At 39.6% G+C, this 15,648-nt stretch overlaps 1 protein-coding gene across 1 annotated transcript; it reads left to right on the forward strand.

Moving 5' to 3' along the window:
* Positions 1 to 3,660: 3,660 nt before the first annotated feature.
* CCT8 (chaperonin containing TCP1 subunit 8) lies at positions 3,661 to 15,296 on the forward strand. Its single transcript, XM_057385996.1, has 15 exons — positions 3,661 to 3,780; positions 5,492 to 5,582; positions 6,182 to 6,261; positions 7,482 to 7,631; positions 7,898 to 8,078; positions 8,765 to 8,826; positions 9,527 to 9,664; positions 10,122 to 10,300; positions 11,264 to 11,330; positions 11,419 to 11,506; positions 11,614 to 11,729; positions 12,960 to 13,031; positions 13,206 to 13,370; positions 13,761 to 13,880; positions 15,077 to 15,296. Exons 1-15 carry the CDS (start codon positions 3,721 to 3,723, stop codon positions 15,152 to 15,154), a joined length of 1,647 nt encoding a protein of 548 aa, XP_057241979.1. The 5' UTR covers positions 3,661 to 3,720; the 3' UTR covers positions 15,155 to 15,296.
* Positions 15,297 to 15,648: the final 352 nt, after the last annotated feature.

Here is a 15,648-nt window from a genome sequence, read left to right on the forward strand (position 1 = left end):
TGTATCACTAGCAAACATCCATCAATCCATAGAAACTAAAGTTTTCTTTGCTGACTTAGGATTAAGAACCTCCTCTGATCTCCATGGCTAACATTAGATTATGGAAATTGCTTTATAAAATACAGTTTTTGGTATCTTGACTCAAGAGCAGGACRGATATTTCCTTTTTCTTTGGCTGCACTGTGGTGCAAGATACATGGGAAAAGAGAAGAGCGGGGATAACTGGGYTTATGTCCCTTGTGCCAACCCCCAGCAATTCTTTTTGGAAATGTCCACACTCCATGGTCATGATAGACAAGGCCAAGTAAGTTCCCTATTCTGCTTCAAATGGCATCTACCTCCAAATGCTTTTGGCAAAACTGCATACACAATTTTTGAAGTTCATTTGTGGGGCAAATGACATAGTTTTCCTCTATCATTGCTTTTTTTTTTTTTTTTTACACTGCCAGAGGCAGTGTATAAAATTCTTATGGTTACCCTGTTTTACAGGGTAAAACTGATTTAATTTCAAGAATTACAGGACAGTAAAACTAAACTGTGCTCTCCTGAGGTTACTTAAGCAATACATATCAAGTGATTTAGCTAACCTTGCAGGTGGCCTGCTGTAGAGGTAGAGTGACAGTCTCTGCTGGATTACAGGCTTAGGTACTGCAGTATTATTTCTGTGGCCTTGAACTTTTTGTCTTTAAACTGCACATTTGATTTTGTGTGGCACAGAAGCAAGGTTAATAAAASTTGTCAAACTTAAAGCAGATCCACTGTCTCCTGGCAGGACCTCAACTACCTGTAAAGAAGTCAAGGTGGGCCTYCAAAGTGCTCTTCAGCATGTTCTGTATCAAGCATATTATTTGAAATTACCCTGGAWAACAAGGGCCTGACTGTACTGCATCCAGCTCTGGGATCCCAAGAACATGGACATGAACCCGTTGGAGTGAGTCCAGAGTAGGCTACCAAGATGATTAGAGGGACAGAGCATCTCTGCTGTGAGGAAAGGCTGAGAGAATTGGGATTCAGCCTGGAGAAGAAAAGGCCTTGGGGTGACCAAATTGCAGCCTTCCAACACTTGAAGGGAGCCTATAAGGAAGATGGAAACACCCTTATTTACAAGGGTGTTCAGTGACAGTTTTGTGAAACTGTCAAACTATATATGGAATAAATAAAATTCTCATAAGAAAGGATATTCCTTAATGTTTGATATTTGTATACTTTCAAGCTGAATTAACAAGAWGGGAGATTTAATCCCTGATACAGATAGCAGCTAACAAGAAAGCTCTAACTGATGTACAGGTGTTAGAAAAGCAAATTACTTGTTGGTAGAATTGCCTTGTTAAGGTTTAGGGCTTGACCTGCTTTAATGATCTCAGATGTAGGGGAAGGATAACAAAGCTACAGAAGAAGGATACCCACTGATTACAGACACAAAGAATGMAGAGTTTATGGGCCACAAGGATATCTGGCAGAAAAAAAAAAATTAATAAAGAAAACTCAGCAATTGTGCTGAAATCATTACCAACTGCACAAAGGGTAATTCTGGCAGGGGGAGATCATTGTCACTGACTCACAGACCAATTTAAGAAACCCACGGACTCAAAAGACTAATTAGCATGAGAAGCAAGAATAATTTAAAAACAGCAGATAGAATACTTGATGTCTATGGTTTATGACAAAGTGACAAGGTGCTTATGAGGCCTATAACTGAAAACTTTCTATAAACTTTTTATGTATTATCAATATAGAAGGTAATAGCTTTTTACATATTATTAATATACAATGTAATAGCTTTCACTATATTATCAAAAATAACCTTTTCATATACTGTTTTTAAGTTTTTATATAGGGTATTAGCAACATACAGTGTATCAGCTGGCTGTAATCCAGCCAGCTGGATTAGTACGTGGACACGTAAAATTGCCAAGGAGCATAAATCACAAAAAGTTCTGAAGAAGTAGACAGGTAGATGCTATAATAAAGAACAGTAGAGAGCACTAATGAGAATTTGGCAGAGGCACAAGACAGTCAGCTGAAAAATGAGATATGAAGACCTGGAGGACTAGAAAAAAAAACCATGAACATCACAACTGTGCATGCTCTGAAGACAAAGATGAGAAGTCCACCATGATGAAGATGATGGTGTCTCATTAGAGGGAGACCCCCATGACCACCCAATTGAGGATAACACATGAGTACTTGCAGAACTGTGATATCATGTATTTCCATACCCATATATGGTGGTGGGCATAATGATGATGGTAATGTTACACCATGCTTACTGTATAAATACCTGCCAATTTTAAGCAAAGGTGGGTGAGTTAGGAGGAGAAATCCCCCTCACCTCCAGCGCTACAATAAACAAATACCTCCTCTATAGACACCGGTCTATGGGGTTTTATTTCAAGGCCTTTTTTGGGCATCATGCTAATTAATAAGAGAACTATGTAACTTGGAGCCAATTAACACTAATTCCTTTGTTTGCTAAAATGTATGAATAGTAAAAGGGAAAAAGGGCTTCAAASTGAAAGAAAGGCTCAGATCAGATATTAGGAAGAAATTCTTGCCTAGGAGGGTGTTGAGGGCTCTGCACAGGTAGTTCTGATGCAGGGGAGTTAGAAGTTAAGGGATAACTTGCTTGCTAAACAGTATATATTACTAACTGCTTGCTAGACAGTGTATATTGTTTATTGTGCTTATCAAAGCAGAATGAGAAGTAAAAGATTATTGACAAAAGCAGGGACTGTGACCCAGCTTGTGTYCATGGACSCCCTACGCTGGTTAAAACCAGAGCTGTTGTTTGRACTTGGGCCAGGGACTCAGAGAGCATGCGCAAGACRGAAAGGYGAAAMGTTMAAAACAAGAGGATGAGTATTTTACTGCCTCCYGAGACCCSCGGAGCCCAYTACCAAATAACACTGTGCAGCTGTGAGCACATGGAAATGACTTTTGAACTCATTATAATAYGAAGCAGGGATAGGYCATRCATATGTATAGGAGAATTTCRAAACTCAGTGAATATGTAACATGTAACTAGATATATATCAAGCAATACCTTGCTGGGGTGTGTGTGTGTCTTTGGAGGACAACACGCCCAGTGCTGCAATAAACATACCTACTTTACAACTTAAAATTATGTAAGTTATTAAGTTTTGCCCAGACCATTTTTTTGATCAGTCCAGAGCACTTATGGCTGCCCCAGCCCTGAAATGTTCAAGGCCTGGTTGGACAGGGTTTGGAGTAAGCTGATGTAGCAGGTGTCCCTGCCCATGGCACAGAGATGGAACTGGATCTTTTTAGTCCCTTCCGACCCAAACCATTCTGTGGTTCTACAATACTTAGCTTCCCTATCTGTGCATTGTGCTTCCATTTGAACAAAGCAAAACGCTTGACCAGACCATGTCCAGTCTTATGACCAGCGTTTGTCACTGGCGGCCATGAAAGCTCCGCACCATTCCTGGGACTTGCCTCGCAAAGGTACCGAGGAACGCCTGGGGGAGTCTGCCGAGCTCGACAGGGAGAGAAAGGCTCTGACGGAGCACCCTTTCCCCACACACCGCGGACTGCGGACCGGGCCAGCGCTGAGCGAGGCGAGCACCACTGCCGGCCCGAGCTGAGGGGCGGCACAGGCCCGGCCCGACTCGGCCCGCACCGCACCGCGCCTGCGCGAACGCGCGCTCCCGCCGTGCCCCGCGCGCTCCCGCSGCAGCCCCGGCACGGAGCGGAGCGGAGATGGCGCTGCACGTCCCCAAGGCCCCGGGCTTCGCCCAGATGCTCAAGGAGGGGGCGAAGGTGAGACCGCCTTTGGATGGATGCGCGGATAAACGGATGGATTGATGCGGGAGGAGTCTCAGGGTGGCGGTGCGGGGAAAGCCCCGGAAGGCCGGTGCGGCCCGGCGGGGCCCGGCGGCACCACGTGTTCCGCTGTTTCGGGGCCCGGGGGTTCCGCGCACTGCCCCGCTTCCGTGCCGGGGCCTCTCCGCGGCCCTTGCGCTGCGGGGATCGCCGCCTCTCCGGCCCCGCGCCCCTCTAGGGCGGCGCCCAGCGCGGCCTTCGAGAAATCTCTGGCGCTGGGCCCTGCTGTTTCATCCCCCCGCCTCGGGGATGCGCCGGGGCCCGACTCGTGCCTGGGCTCCTCCGAGAGCTCTCACAGGAGCTGGACAGCAACATTGTAGTTGAAGCTGTTCAGAAGTGTCCGGCTCGTTCTGTGCGCTGCTCGACTCTTACCTTTTTCAGTGGTGCAGAGCAGTGTAATATTTTCCATATATTTTCTTGCCATAAATCCATTTTCATTGTATTTGACGTTAACATAATAAAGGTTTTGGTAGAGTTGAAGGACTGTGCCTTAATAAAGGAGAAGCTTTCTTTGAAAAGTGGACAGAAAGCAAGAAAGTTCTTTTTTATTCATAAAATCAGCAGAAGGGTTTGGATTGGGAGGGACCTTAAAGATAATWTAGCTCCACGACCCATCCAGCCTSGTCTTGGACGCATCCGCAGTTTTTYTGGGAAATCTTTGCCAGAGCCTCACCASCCTTACAGGGRAGAATTTCTTACAATTATTGAATCTAAACCTATTCTCTTTCAATGTGAGGCTGTTCTTCTTTGTCCTGTCACTCCAGGCCCTTTCCAACATCTCTCTCTCCAAGAAAGGGGGAAARTAAGAAAATTCCTGTTTGCTGCTACTCAGTGGAAAGAAGAGTGAAGACAGCAGCTCTGAAGGCCCTCTGTGTTTCTTTTTAGAATCTTTCTTGGAGCCATATAATGGCATACATCAAGGGTAGGGGCAAAACAGAGAAGCACATTGGCCTCACTGCTCGCTCACTGTTAGACAATTCAAAGCCAGAGCAGCAAGAGTTGTCTTCTGCAAAACAAGGAGGCAGGTGGCAATCTAAGATGTTTGGTTTGTATTTAGAGAGTAAATATTAGGAATACTTTCTTCCTTCTCTTATGGACCACAGAGTACTTTTTATCCAGCTTTTCTTCTTAAGGCCCTTTTTTTGGGATCCCATCTTGTCTTAAGGTTTCCAAGCTGAAGCCAGGCTGATCATGTTCTCAAGCACAAATACTTAATCATTCTGCATCTAAATATTCCAACTGCACATGTTTTGAACATAGAACTGAATTAAATGATTTTTGTAGCATACGAAGGTGCAAATAAAGAAGCACATACAAAACCCCTTACCCTGCTCCAATTGGGTCTTGGTTGTTTTCTGTTTCTCTTTGGCATGTCACAAAACTTTTTTGGAAGACTGAGGGGATGCAAACTGTATTGCAAATTCAGTCRCTGTTCAGATTTTCTGTTCAGAAGCTTTTTGTGCCTGCTGAGCTACCTAGTTAGGAAGGTGTATCCAGTAGTTTTCACTGTCTTTGGGTAAGATTTGGTCATTTAATGTAAATTAATAAAAAACTTCCAGGGACTCGTTAGTATGATGATGCTTTGATAAGAAATTACTAGTTCAACACATTTTTTTTGTTAATTCTGATCAGTCATTTTTCTCTTTAGCATTATTCAGGACTTGAAGAAGCTGTCTATAGAAACATCCAGGCATGCAAAGAACTTGCTCAAACCACCCGTACAGCTTATGGACCAAATGGTAAATGAATCCTAAAATTATTGTTGCATTTTTGAGACAAATRCCATGTCTGGAGGCTAAACATACCTTGACCAAGAAGCAGCTGCTTGTTTCTGGGGGAAACATATTGGACTTGCTCTAAAACTGTAAATATGTTCTATGTGACTRGCAATCATGTTTTGTTTTGATAGCTCTTGAGTTATGCTCAGTGTATCTGCCTTTGCCAGGTTTTTGTAGCAGTTACTGTGGGCTCTTTGAAACAGTATAAAATACATAGAGCACAAAAATTAAAGGAAACATGATAATATGGTGTAGGTAGTCTTAATGAACATAATCTTGTTCAGTCAGATATATGAAAACAAAAGATACTCTGTATCGGTTAATTAAATCGTGTGCTAATATTTCTGGAGAGAAAACAGCTTACAAATTACTGATTTCTCCTTAATGTAACACACTTCAATTATTATTTTGTGAAAATCTTTTAAAGTTCTTTAGTGATAAACAGAGCTAAACAGGTTCAATGTGGAAGATACAGTTGAAAGTTACAAAACAGTGTCTGTGTACAAAATAATGTTCACGTATTGACAGACTTTTAAAAATTCTTACATTTCCCCCTTTAGGAATGAACAAAATGGTTATCAATCATCTGGAAAAGCTGTTTGTTACAAATGATGCTGCTACTATCCTGAGAGAGCTAGAGGTATGTTTTCTTGCTTCAGAAGATGTMAGTTGTGAACTAGTGTTTCTCCTCATGGGCGTCCATGGTTCTGACTGTCACTAAGGAAATCTCACTCTGCCAGATGATTTACATATGTCACTTTGGAAATCATTTACTTTTCTCACTGAATTTGAGGTCCACGGTATGAAGCAGTATTAATAGTGGTAGGAGATGCTTAATAACTCCCTTCTTTTCCCCAGACCAGTAGGATTAGAAAAGGATATGCCTAGAAATAACAGTGTTTTGGAAAAGTCTGCACAAAACGGATTTTGAATTAATCTGCCAGTGTTGTTGGTTGCCGTGTTCTCCTGACTGCATAGAATTCATCAATTGAATTTAAGAATCTGAGGCTATAGCAGCATCCTTCTGAAAAGGACAGACATGAAAAGGCTGTGCTCTCGTAATTCTTCCTCCTACTTTAAATTGATTTCTGACACAACATGAATAATATTTTTCTGAATTCTGTACTTAGTGATAGAAATAATGTAAGTATGAAGTATATCCCTACTGAATGCATTGTGTTGGTGTTCAGTATGAATAGAAAAAACTGTAGAAGTCTCAGTTCTGTTTTTCAAAAATACAGTCTGYATAGTAGTGACCTAATCTGATGAATTTTGCTTGTTACTTTCTGGTACAAAATATCAGGTATAAATATTCAGGAACATAGTGTTTTATTGCATGAATTTGAAAGAGAAGCAGTGCAATCTTTAGGCAGAACTCGCGTCCACCACCAAAATGAAGCTGTAATTTAGACATGTAGTTTGTATGTTACACATGAATTCAGTTTGAAGATCTAAACTCCAGACTGTTTTCCTGTTGCAGAGCTCAGTTGTGAAGCCACTGCAACCTGTAAAAGTAGCTCAGAACCAGCGTTAGGGATATCTATTGCATGTTATATGGGCAATGTTCAGTTCTCTTTTTGTTTTGTCTTGTTTTTTGTTTTGGGGTTTTTTTTGTGTTTTTAGTTTTTCTTTAAAAAAAATTGTTATGTTTTGGTTTGTTTGTGTTTTTATATGTTTGTACTTTTTTATTAGGGAAGTTTGCCAATTAAGATAATCTGTGCTTTCTTTTCCACTTTTGTGCAGTCTTAATATCTTTAGGTACAATTTGAAATAAGAGAGCTTGGAAAGATGTGTAGAAAACCCTGAAGCTGCAGTYTTAGGTGGGATGTCCGTAATTAAGATGTGTAACTTCTTTTAAAGGTCCAGCATCCTGCTGCAAAAATGCTGGTGATGGCTTCACACATGCAAGAACAAGAAGTTGGAGATGGAACAAATTTTGTCCTTGTTTTTGCTGGAGTTCTTCTGGAGTTAGCAGAAGACCTTCTGAGGATGGGGTTATCTGTCTCRGAGGCAAGTTGTATTCTCATTACAGTTCACACAGCTTGAATCCAGATTGCCACTGGTCAGTATTCTTGGGTCATAATACGGTGAATCATCTGCTTTCTTGTCAACAAGTTTTTTAGATAAAGATGTATGAAGGAGAGCTGTGTGTTCTGCTGCTTCTGATTGCTTACTTCCCTTGTAAACTTTAGCATCTGCTAATGTTTTATGGCTATTTGAAAAGGAATAAAAGCAGTATGAAGTGTTGTAGTGAATATTTATTGTTTGCTGCACAGGTGATTGAAGGATATGAAAAGGCTTGCAAGAAAGCTCTAGAAATTCTTCCAGACTTGGTGTGCTCTTCTGCAAAGAACCTTCGAGATGTTGAAGAAGTGGCATCTYTGTTGCACACGTCAGTGATGAGCAAACAATATGGCAGTGAACGGTTCTTGGCAAAGCTTATTGCTCAGGCCTGTGGTAAGTGGGCAGAAATAGGTGTGGGCATGCAGCTAAAAAACTTAGAAGGTTTGCTTATGGTAATTTCTAACATCTTCATATAAGAGAAAGTATGGTTAGTTTAGCAGGTTGGATTGGATGGAATSCCTTACCTCTGAAACAAGGGTAATCTTCCTCATGTGGAACTCTGCATTAGTGTTGTGGCTCAGATGTTTCTAGAAACAGCTTTCAAGTCTTTTTAGTGCAGAAACCCATCTTTCTCCCATTTTTATATCAGGAGGATGTATTGTGCTTCAGAGAAGCTGTTACTGGTCTCAGCCACAGAAAAATGGAAGCAAGACTTTAGTTTTGTTGAGTTGTTCTCCATTTAGATTTCCAAGAAAAAAAMCCTTAATTTTTAGTTCCAGTTTTTCCAGTATTTAGTTTTCTCTAAATACTCTGTGCCAGACTTATCTCTTGACTCTAGCTATATGAGTGCATATTTGAACTTAAATAACTGCGCAGTCTGAATAAACGTTTCTCTCCACTTATTACTTGTAAAAACAAAATTTCTATTTCTCTTGATGCCAGTTACTAGCAGATTATAATTGTCTTGAATTTAGGCAGATACTAGAATAGTTCCAGGTATTATTTATGATGTAATTTTCCAATTTTTTCATTAAGCAAGGCATATTCATAATTTTTCTTTCTTTTTTTTTTCTTCCCAGTTTCTATTCTTCCTGATTCTGGTCATTTCAATGTTGATAATATCAGAGTGTGCAAAATTGTGGTAAGTTTGAAGTAGCTGGCTTTACTGTAATTATTAAGGTAAACAGGGTAATGAAGGTTTAATCTTGGAACTTCCAARGAGTCTTTTCTAGTTTTGTAGCATGCGTAGTAAATTTTGGAAATTGGTCTTTACTTCTTTTGTTTAGTGGCCAGTATCAGCATTCAGAAACAATAATCATTACTATTGAAAGTAATCTAAAATGGGAACCTGTTGGACAATGTTTGTTGTTGTTGTTGGATGAGCTGAAGTCTTATTTCTTTATGTTGCAATGCTAACTTAGGGTGTTAKATCCAAATGCTTGTAAGGTCTGCTTTTCAGGCAGAGTAGTGTGGCTTTCTGACAGTAAACAGTCAGTATTATGATGTTCCCCCATTTATAGAATCAAAGAATAGTTTGGCTTAGAATGGGTCTTAAAGATCATCCCRTTCCAGCCCCCTACCATGGGCAGGGACATCTCCCACTAGACCAGGTTKCTCCAAGCCCTGTCCAGCCTGGCCTTGARCCCTTCCAGGGATGGAGCAGTGGAGCAGCTACAGCTTCTATGGGCAACCTGTGCCAGGGCCTCACAACCCTCACAGGGAAGATTTTTTTTCCTAATATGTAGTCTAAACTTAGGTTCTTTCAATTTGAAACCATTCTCCTTTGTCCCATCACTGCTTGCCCTTGTAAAAAGTCTCAGATTCCATTTATTTCCTTTCAGGGTGCTGGTATTTCTGCTTCCTCAGTACTGCATGGCATGGTTTTTAAAAAAGAAACTGAAGGAGATGTTACTTCTGTCAAAGATGCAAAAATAGCCGTGTATTCCTGCCCTTTTGATGGTATGATAACTGAAACTAAGGTATGTTAAAGCTCAAAATAAGTTACATCTCTATTTATGCTTATGTGCTCTTATTTTTAGACTTAGYTATAAATATTTTTGACACTTGGTGATTGAGATATTTTCGTGAATATTGATTTTATTAGTTTAAAGAAGTTCATAGAAAAGTTCTGAACCTTGCTTGCTTCACAGGGTTTTTGAGATAGGAGAAATAGTGYTGGTTTTGTTGGGTTATTTGAGCCAAATGACATACTGGTTTTCTGAACCTTAGGGTTGTCTAGAAATACCAGAATTGCTTGATATTTTTTGTCCTTTTTTTTTCCATTTGTTTTACACTGTTGGCCTGGGAAGGATATCAGTATTACAAAATAGGATGACTTGAAGTTTATACATAGGTTGGAAGACAAAATGGTTTGTCAGAAACTTGTAGGCACGTAATTTAATGCTAAATTGATAACACGTATGTGTGTTTTACTAGGGCACCGTCCTTATAAAGAATGCTGAAGAACTGATGAATTTCAGTAAAGGAGAAGAAAATCTGATGGATTTGCAAGTCAAAGCTATTGCTGATAGTGGTGCAAATGTAGTAGTGACAGGTGGCAAAGTAGCAGACATGGCTCTTCATTATGCCAACAAATACAACCTTATGTTAGTCAGGTAAGTGCTAGGAGAACATGAAAACATTTGGTCTGCCAGATTTATGAAATATACTTGCTATCTTGCCTCTTAGCTCTCAAATGAATTACCAACAAAGTATTGCAGATTACTTGCTTTTCTAGTAAGTCAAAATCTGACCCATAATTTGGTTGTTTCACAGTTTTAGTTTTTTGATAGAATTTCACCTGTGACAGCTAATTGGGAAGTAACTGGTGTATATTGGTTATATATACAGAATATTGTGTATATATATACTGTTACTTTGGTTTAAGTGTTTCTATAGTACAGTTGAAATCAAGAATATCAAAATTTGTGGATCTGGTAAAGAGGGGTGTGGTCTCAAAGGCAAGTGAGATTATTCCACATTGGTTTCCCCTTGTCAGAGTCCTCATGTGATGATTTAGCAATGAGATGCCTCCATACATCACTAATGTATTTATAGATGGCAATTCTTAACACTTCTCTGTCATTTTTCTGTTCTGTTTATCTTTTCCTATAAATAAACCATGTTTGTACATCTTCAGAATATATCCCCATCACATAAAGTCAGATATACTGGGAGCTGTTCTCAATGTCTCACACAACTAAGTGGTCCTTTGTTGAAAACTGTAGATTTATTATTGCTGTCTGAAAAGTTTGAACTTCTGGAAATGGAGTGTGATACTGTAATCTCTTRTATAATGAAGGATTATTATTACAGAGGCATTGTAAAGATCAATTCAAATCTTTTGCACTAGAGGATGAAATTTGATCATTTCCATGTGTTCAAACGTCTTACTTTTAAAATCTTAGAAAACAGTCTTTGCACGGCATCCCTGAAAACTGACAGTTATACTCAAAAAACAGTTGAGTGGATTTTACAATTTGATGCACTGAATTTTGTTCTTGCCATTGGTTTACAAAATACTACCAAAAGAATACTCTTGTGTGTKTTAATGTTGGTATGGAAATTTGTTTTTAAAGGTTGAACTCCAAGTGGGACCTGAGAAGACTGTGCAAAACTGTTGGTGCAACAGCCCTACCCAGACTGGTAYGGACTTCCCAAATGAGGTGCAGGAGGGTGAGAACTGATGAGCTGATGAGCAGGTTCACCTCTTAACTCTTGATTTTCTTTCCAGACTCCCCCTACTCCTGAAGAAATGGGTCGCTGCAGTAGCGTGTATTTGTCAGAGGTTGGGGATACACAGGTTGTGGTGTTTAAACAYGGTATGTATGTTCTGTGGAACTGCTGACACTGCAGTTGTAAAGTGTGTTTGTCTGTGTTTTAGATACAAGATTAATGAATTAATTCAGTAATGCATGTCTCTGAACAGAGAAGGAAGATGGTGCCATTTCTACTATCCTCATTCGTGGATCCACAGACAATCTGATGGATGACATAGAGAGAGCAGTGGATGATGGTGTCAATACTTTCAAAGTACTCACAAGGGTAAGTAATGAGAACACCTGAGTTATCCARAGTGAGAAATGGACCAGTTTGAGCCAAGACTTGAGCCTGCTCTGTGCTCWTTTGCTACAAAGGCTGTGTACATTAATCTCCTTAGGTGCCTTCTGGTGCTGCAGAGATGGCTGTGCAGTACTGAGGTGTGGAGGGCTGTGTAGATAGCTGTTGTGAAATASACTACTTAAAAGATGGTGCTCAACATGGACTGCACTCAGTTTTCCAATAATGAGTGAGTTCTTGAARATAGATGAGTTTTACCACTTTCTAAAGACAGTCAGCTCTTTCTTGACTTACTCACTTAAATGTGTTGTAATGTTCCTTGGGAACCAGGTGCAGAAGAAAAGCTAGTTTTGTCACTTGCAATCAGGAGAAACTGATTGGTTGCAGACTCAGTTTCTAGTTCATTGGTGATACCTCATGCTTCCTGCACATAATACAGATAGGTTTTTATGGATGGAAGAACTCAAGTTTTACAGAGGGTTTTTTTGTGAGCAGCTTATGTAGACTTYAGTATTATTATTTCATTTTTCTTTCCTTTATACAGAAGGAAGTGTTCATGCATTTACTTGGAAAATGGCATGCAGAAGTTGTTAAAACTGTTAAAACCTTAATCTGCTGTACCTATCAAGACATSCACATTGATTTAGAGTACAGAAATGCCATGCAGATTGTCTCCAGGAGTTGTCCTGATTTAAGATCTATGATTACTTTGTGGTTTAAAAGACCAGAGTTATTAAGTATGGTTTGCCGAAGGATGTATAAAAGGCTTAATTTAAAATGAAAGAAAAAAAMCTCAAAACTCCCAACACCTTGTGATATCTATTGACCTATTAAACTTAGCGTACAATACATTGGTTTTCTGTGTGGTATTCTCCACCAAAATAATAGAAAGATGAGAAAATCTAGAAATGCTGTTATAGTTAGCCAAGAGTTGAAAATATTTTTAAAAAGCCAAAAAATCACAGACACAAAACCCACTGCATGATTACTTTGCCTTTTACAAAAGAAGCTATTTTTCTTTAAAGACATTGGAAAGAATGAGTAAATTCTGGTAGATTTCCCTTATAATGCATGTTTGTGTTGAAGCAGATTTTTAGTAAGTCTGTGTGGAATAAAGTTCTGTTGCATTCTTGATAGAGTAGAAAAATCCTAAAATAATAAAAAGTAATAGATACTTTAAGCAAAACACGGTGTTTTGGTATGATCTTTCCACAGGATAAACGTCTTGTTCCTGGAGGTGGTGCAACAGAGATTGAATTAGCCAAGCAGATCACATCTTAYGGAGAGGTAGAGCAAACAGGCTTCTTGACTTTTCATCTTCTCACACACACCTCTTACAAAAAATACAAATACTATTTTATACCAACACATGTATATGTGTATTAATAACAAACGTGGTGGGCAATGCCTCCCTGTCTTACAGTTTTTGAAATGTTGACATGGTTTTCAATTTCACTTTAGACGTGTCCTGGGCTTGACCAGTATGCCATCAAGAARTTTGCTGAGGCATTTGAAGCCATTCCTCGGGCACTGGCAGAAAACTCTGGAGTAAAGGCTAATGAGGTCATCTCCAAACTTTATGCTGTGCATCAGGAAGGGAAGAAAAACGTTGGGTTTGATATTGAGGTAAATAGTCTCTCATGTTATTTGTTGCCCTGCAGTGCAGGGTTATACTTACTAGTACTTCTGTCAGTACAAAGTATTTATAGATTATTTTAAATTGTTGGAAACTATCTGTTGCACAGTCTAGAATAATAACTTCTTAGAATTGAAATACTTAAAAGTTCTTTTTATCAGCAAGCAGTTCAGTACAGTATAGTGGCTTTATGTTGGAGGTGGAGTGGGATACTAAAGTAATGTGACAGGGACTAAGTCTTAAGTAATCACTGACTGTTTTCCTGCCAGTGGATTAGGAATGTTGGTTTTCTGAAGGGAGATGAGGTTAGAAAAGTGATACCACCTTGCTAGGTAAAAGTCTGAGGCAATTTTGAATAATGTTTTTCTCCCATCTGACAGGCCGAAGCTGCTGCAGTGAAGGACATGTTGGAAGCTGGTGTGTTAGACACGTACCTTGGAAAGTTCTGGGGTATCAAGCTAGCTACAAACGCAGCAGTAACTGTCCTRAGGGTTGATCAGGTAAGCTTATGTGTCATTTGTGTGCTGAATTAAAACCTGGCAGAAGCCTCATGCAAATAAGTGTAATCTTCTGGGAATGCAAGGTGTAAAAATAATGCTACTTGAGAATGTGGTTTGTTAATTTCTGAAAGCCACAAGTCTTTTGTTTAAGAGTTTGTAATCTGGAATGTGGCTGCTTCTATAGCAGTGCTATTAATGYTTGTTGGGTTTGGGGTTTTTTTTGAGGATTTGACAGTTGATATTTTTATCCAGAGAGTTATCCTGACTTCTGTAGGAACAAGATTTAATAGAAGAAACCTTCTCTCATATATTGTTTTTACATGAAAATACAGTTTTTAGGAAAAATAGAGGTTACAGTCTTAATGATAAAAATCCTATAATTATTTTGTGAAACTTTAGCAAAATGAATTTGCATGTAAAATTTCTGTAGATTATTATGGCAAAAACAGCAGGCGGTCCAAAAGCCCCTAAGCAACAAGGACATTGGGATAAGGATGACTGGAAAGATGAGCCTGAAAACTAGTGTGCAGTAAGATCTGTTTCTCTAGCAGAGAGGTATCTGTGTGAGTGTATGCATGAGTTCATTGACAAACACCTGGCAGGTTGTATCCTMCTTGAGAACACAGAACACTGCTATCTTCTGCTGTGTGCTGATTGCTACATCCTGTATTTGTGCCTTTGCAAATGAATTCTGCTCCTAAACTCAACTTTTTCATGGAAGCGATGAAAAGTACAGGTTCAGTTTTACTGTACTTGTCACTAGAGCCAGAGCAGAGAATGAACTTTAACATGGTAGGACTGATGCACTTCATGGTTTAAAAGTGTGATACTTAATAATGAAGAACAATAGCTCTGATAATCCTGCTTTCTGTAGTGTGCACCCTGTAAACTGATCTGCTGATGGCCTGTTTAAGCACTCACTTTTTGTAGACTAACTGAAGTCTTAATCTGCATGCAAAAATGAGGTAAAATGCCTTTTTTATTGTATCAGGGCTCAGCTTTTTCTGTTCTCAAGAAAAAAACCCTAAGTTGTGAATACCTTAATTATATGGATAATAATATTCACTGGCTTAGGTTCAGCATAGGGAAATGCATGAGTGTAGTGAATGCTAGCAGTCAGCATCATGTGGYTGTAGAAGTAGGGTAAGAGACTGATTCTAACATTAGCTTTTTCTACTTCTCTTATTCTSTTCAAGATCATTATGGCAAAACCAGCTGGTGGCCCAAAACCTCCATCAGGAAAGAAAGACTGGGACGAAGACCAAAATGATTGAACAATTTAATTGTATTTCTTAAGTGACATGAGTTTTTTAATACCCCAGTTGGAACCTGTCACAATGTTTTTCTCTTGCATTTAAATTATGAACTGTCCAATGGAGTGCAGAACTTCAAACACCTCAATAAATGTACTCACTGTTAAAATGTTGACTCGTTTCATTGGAGCTAGCATGACATGGTCGTTCAAGAAAAGGTGGTATGGACACCTCACAGCACCTTCCCAGTGTCTGAAGGGGCTACAGGGAAGCTGGAGAGGGGCACTGCATCAGGAAATGTATTGACAGGACAAAGGGGAGTGTTCAAACTGAAGGAGGGGAAATTTAGGGCAGATACAGAGACGGAAATCCTTTCCTGTGAGGGTGGTGAGGCCCTGGCACAGCCCCATCCCTGGAAGTTTTCAAGGCCAGGTTGGACAGGGCTTGGAACAAMCTGGTGTAATGTCCCTGCCCATGGCAGGAGGTAGGAACTGAATAATCTTTAAGATCCTTTT

The sequence above is a fragment of the Malurus melanocephalus genome, unplaced genomic scaffold (genome assembly GCF_030028575.1).
Source record: "Malurus melanocephalus ecotype Western Australia unplaced genomic scaffold, MMel_1.1 scaffold_899, whole genome shotgun sequence".
In the NCBI taxonomy this organism is placed as follows: domain Eukaryota; kingdom Metazoa; phylum Chordata; class Aves; order Passeriformes; family Maluridae; genus Malurus; species Malurus melanocephalus.